At 30.7% G+C, this 4,774-nt stretch overlaps 1 protein-coding gene across 2 annotated transcripts in view; it reads right to left on the bottom strand.

Annotated features, from left to right (window-relative positions):
• Positions 1-4,774, bottom strand: part of LOC107739179 (squalene synthase) — a 15,723-nt gene that overhangs the window by 1,246 nt on the left and 9,703 nt on the right. For both annotated transcript variants that reach the window (XM_016551205.1, XM_016551204.1), the window contains 3 exons: positions 4,459-4,587; positions 4,083-4,274; positions 2,397-2,573 (listed from right to left, as the gene is read on the bottom strand). In XM_016551205.1, the coding sequence (XP_016406691.1) occupies positions 2,397-2,573; positions 4,083-4,274; positions 4,459-4,587 (498 nt within the window). The remainder of the gene's footprint in view (positions 1-2,396; positions 2,574-4,082; positions 4,275-4,458; positions 4,588-4,774) is intronic.

Consider the following 4,774-nt stretch of genomic DNA (forward strand, 5'->3'; position numbering starts at 1 on the left):
ATGCATTGCTAAGAACTTCATTTGAACAACTTTAAAGATGATTTTCTCAATATTTAGATTTTTTTGCACCCTCAGATTCCAGATTTTCAAATAGTTGTATCTCGGCCAAATATTGTCCGATCCTAACAAACCATACATCAATGGAAAGATTATTTATTCATCTTTCAGATGATTGAGATAAATCTAAAATTTCGAAAAATTGACCCTTATGACTGGTTTTGTGGTCCATGGGTCACATATTTCACATGTGATTTTAACGGGATTTTTCTGTATAGGTTTATATCACTGCATCTCTGAAGGAAAGCGACTGTCTTCAGAAAAAATTCGATGTCATTTTCATTTCATCTTGTATGTAGTGCCTGATAAAGCAGCGTTTTGTGAGCTCAGCTCTGCTTTGTGTACAGCCGTTATCGGTGAAACCTCTATTTATCCGCTCTAAAAGCACCTCCTGCTGGCAGAGAATGAATTTGCATGTTCAATAAGCCCGTCTGATTTACGCGGGAAACATATTTTGCTTGTTATCAGAAATAATGTACTCTAGAGGGACTTTGCTGTTGTTGTTGATTTTTCGCAGAAGCCACAAAAGCACGCATGCGCAGTAACGTTTGTTTATGTTGTTGGTAACGTTGAATGATCACTGTTTTCATATGCATCTTATTTACATGCAATAACACAATGTACAACATTCAAACGCATGCATCTGTGTTGTTTTAGCATCATTACTATCTTAGTATTTATTCATATTTGGAATTATTTTTTTTTATATTTATATGGTTAAAGTTTTAGTAATTTTGTTGTTTTAGTCATTTAAATGTTTTTTGTTTAAAAAAATATTTTTATTAACTTTTATTTCAGTTTTAGTCTTTTTAGAACTTCACCTTTGAAAAAAATCTGAAATTCTGCCTTCATAAATGAAATTAAATAAGTTTACATTTTTATATTCTATTTTGAATTCGTTTTTATTTTTGTATATTTCATTATCATTTTATTAAAGTTTTAGTAATTTTGTTGGGTGTTTTGGTCATTTGATTAGTTTTTGTGTTTTTTAATGCCTATTTAGTTTTTATTATTTTTTATTTTGCTTTTAGTTTTAGTAATTTTAGCACTTCAACTTAAACCAAACAAAAAATAAAAAATCCTGCCTTTGTAAATGAAATAAAATAAGTAGAATTTTTTCTATTCTATTTTGAATGAGTTTTTATTATTATTTTCTGTTTTCATTTTAATTTCAGCTCAAGTTTTAGTAATTTTGTTATTATTACTTTTTTAAAGTCCATTTCATTTTTATTAATTTTCATTTCAGATTTAGTAATTTTATTACTTCAACTTAAATTCTGCCTTTCTAAGTGAAATGTTTTATATTCTTTAAAAAAAATTATATTTATATTTTCCAGTTTCATTTTAATTTTAATTTAAGTTTCAATAATTTTGTTCTTATTAGTTTTTTTAAAATGTCTTTTTAGTTTTTATTCATTTTATTTCAGTTTTAGTCATTTTAGTACTTAAATCAAATTCTGCTTTCACAACTGAAATAAAATGTTTTTGAATTAGTTTTCATTTGTACATTTTCAGTTTTCATTTCAATTTTTGTTAAAGTTTTAGTAATTTTGCTGTTTTAGTCATTTTTATTAGTTTTAGTTTTGTTTTTAAATATCGGTTTTATTTTTATACATTTTTATTTCAGTTTTAGTAATTATTAGTGCTGTCAAACGATTAATTGCGATTAATCGCATCAAAAAAGTTTTTATTTATATATGTGTGTATACTGTGTATATTTATTATGTATATATAAATACACACACATACAGTATATATTTTGAAAATATTTCCATGCATATATTTATATGAATATAATTGATATTATATATAAATATTTTAAACGTATAAACAGAACATATTTTTCTTAAATGTATACATGTATGTGTTTGTATTTATATATACATAATAAATATACACAATACACACATACATATATTATGCAAACAAAAACTTTTATTTTGGATGCTATTAATCGTTTGACAGCACTAATAATTTTAGCACTAAACGAAAATTTTAAATTTCGCCCTCACAACTAACTGAAATAAGTTTTTTTAAATTTATTTTATTTCATTTCTAATACTGTTTTTCATTTAAATTAATGTAAATCTGTTTAGTAATTTAAGTTTTAGTGCATGTTTGCATAGAAAAACAATGTACAGCAGCAAAGAAAGTATCCATGCATTCATCTGTGTGCAATTTCTATATTCCCTATATTTATTTCTATAATCCGCACCCTTATAGCTAACTTCGTAATGTGCTCACTATCCCCTGTGTGAGACCTGAACCCACTGAACGCACTCTGGTGTTTGTAAGTGCACATAAACAGATGAAGGTTCATTGTGAGAAATGAATCAGACCTGAGGAATGGCACAGAAGTTGAAGACGCTCTGGTTGCAGAGGCGAGACAGATATGCGATGACGTCTGGGACGTGATGGAGAGCATCGGTCACCAGCAGGTTGAGGCAGGACAGGGCAGAGCTCAGGTGCTGAGGACGAGCGAAATCCTCCAGACGGGACGCAAACTGACTCCAGGCCTGCGGCACACAAACAGCCATCACTCACACATGCACTGATCACAACCTCACCAGCAAAACAATGCAAAAATGCTACGGTAAAAAACTGTCTAACGGGACATTTTATGTAATTTTACAGTAAAATACTGTTAAATGCACAGATTTTGGAAGAAAAAGCAATGCAAAAAAAAGCAAAGAATGCAATGCAAATAAAAAGCAACAGTGGAAAAAAAATGCAAACTGACATTCCCACAATTACTTAAAATAAAATAAGCATTAACTGAAATAAAATAAAATATATATAAAAAATTATTTTATTTCAGCTAGTTGCCAAGGCAACAATTCTAATTTTTGTGTAGGTTAAGTTCTAGCACTAAAACTCAAAAATGAAACTTCAAAAATATAGACATTTAAATAAACAAACAAACAAATAAATAAAATGGCAAAACACACAACAAAATTGCAAAACGTTTAACTAAAATTTAAATATAAAATAAACTAAAAATAAAGTGATTAATTTTTTTTTTCATTACTTGAAATACAAAATAATTTAAATAGAAAAAAATATTTAATTTCAGCTAGTTGCCAAAGCAACAATTCTCATTTTTGTTTAATTTAAGTTAAAGTACTAAAATGACTAAAACTAAATAAACAAAAACAAAAACAAAGCTTTTATAATACGTACAGACATAATTAGAAAAAAAAAAACTAAATTTTTAACTAAATTGCTAAAACTTTAACTAAAATAAAAATGAAAACTAAAAATATACAAATAAAATCTAATTCAAAATTGGAACATGATCTTTACTTAATATCCTAATGATTTTTGGCATAAAAGAAAAATGTATAATTTTGACCCATACAATGTATTGTTGGCTATTGCTACAAATATACCCCAGCGACTTAGACTGGTGGTCACATATATGCTTTCCAATTGAAGGTTCATGAGATGCACCTTAGAGCTATTTCAGAGAACTGGTTTATACATTCCCTTCATTAGTGAAAGCCAATATTCACTTGCACAATTCATAGCAAATTTACAAAAAGTCTCATAGAAATGTGTGGAAAATTTGACAGTTTATGACAACTAGATCAACCATTTTGCATTGAATGACTTAAACGATGAACTAATGCCTAGATATTTTGAGGGGTGAGACTATTGCACAGAGAACTAAATAATACATTTTGAGCAACATGACAATAGTAACTGATAATGTAGGAAACCGAGGTTAAATGCACATAATCAATTGCATGAATGTACCAAAGCAATCGCAACTTGTTCAGTAGAATGAGAAACTTCGTTTATGATGTGCACAAGTGACTAGATGATGTGGAGGTTGAACAAGTGGTTTTGAGAATTTCATTTCTGATCTGAGAAATGCACCAAAGCGACTGAGAAAAACTGTATTACTCTAAATGGAATATTAACATTATATCAGTTAATGAAATGTACAGTCTTTTTAAAAATGTTTGTGGTAAAGTTTTGGCAACCACAGCTGCTGGGAAGAGAGCGGGGTTAAAGGTTTGTACCTCCTGCGGCCAGAAGGCCCTTCCCTCCTGCTGGTCCTCCAGATAGTCTCTGATGATGTTGGTCTTCTGGAGGAACAGACCCATGGAGTTCGCCAGCTCCGTGTCCCGGCCCACCTCAGTGTCCTCCAGCTGGGACGCCGAGAACAGACGGGACAGACCGATCCCCACCAGACCGGCCACATAATGACAGTACTGTACACAGCCGGACAGATGTTTACAACATTATGCATGACAAACGTCTCATGCAGAATGTCAGACATGCTTTAAAATGCGATGGGAGCGCTTCTGCATCGCTTTGGTGAGTTATAGGTCTATAAATCTACATGCAGATGGATAAACGTTAAACTAACACGTCAAATACGTGTGTAAAGTTAACCTTGTCCCACTCTTTCATGGAGGAAACCTTCTTCTCCAGGAATTCGGCCATTCCCACACCCATCCGGTGACAAATGTCTGAAATCACGTCACGATACTCCTGGCCCAAATTCCTGAACTCCACTGAAATCTGAGGAAAATGGAACGAAAGTGTGTATTAAAAAAAAGCATAAAAAAAAATAAAAAAAACCATAAAATAATAAACAACAGAGAAGATATTAAAAGCAGAAGTGTAATTAAAACTGCAGCATTTTACAAAAGCAGCAAACAACAACATGCAAAAAAAATGTGGCTAAACAAGCTCAAGAAAACGAACG

Source organism: Sinocyclocheilus rhinocerous, unplaced genomic scaffold (genome assembly GCF_001515625.1).
Source record: "Sinocyclocheilus rhinocerous isolate Xijiao unplaced genomic scaffold, SAMN03320098_v1.1 scaffold555, whole genome shotgun sequence".
NCBI lineage: Eukaryota > Metazoa > Chordata > Actinopteri > Cypriniformes > Cyprinidae > Sinocyclocheilus > Sinocyclocheilus rhinocerous.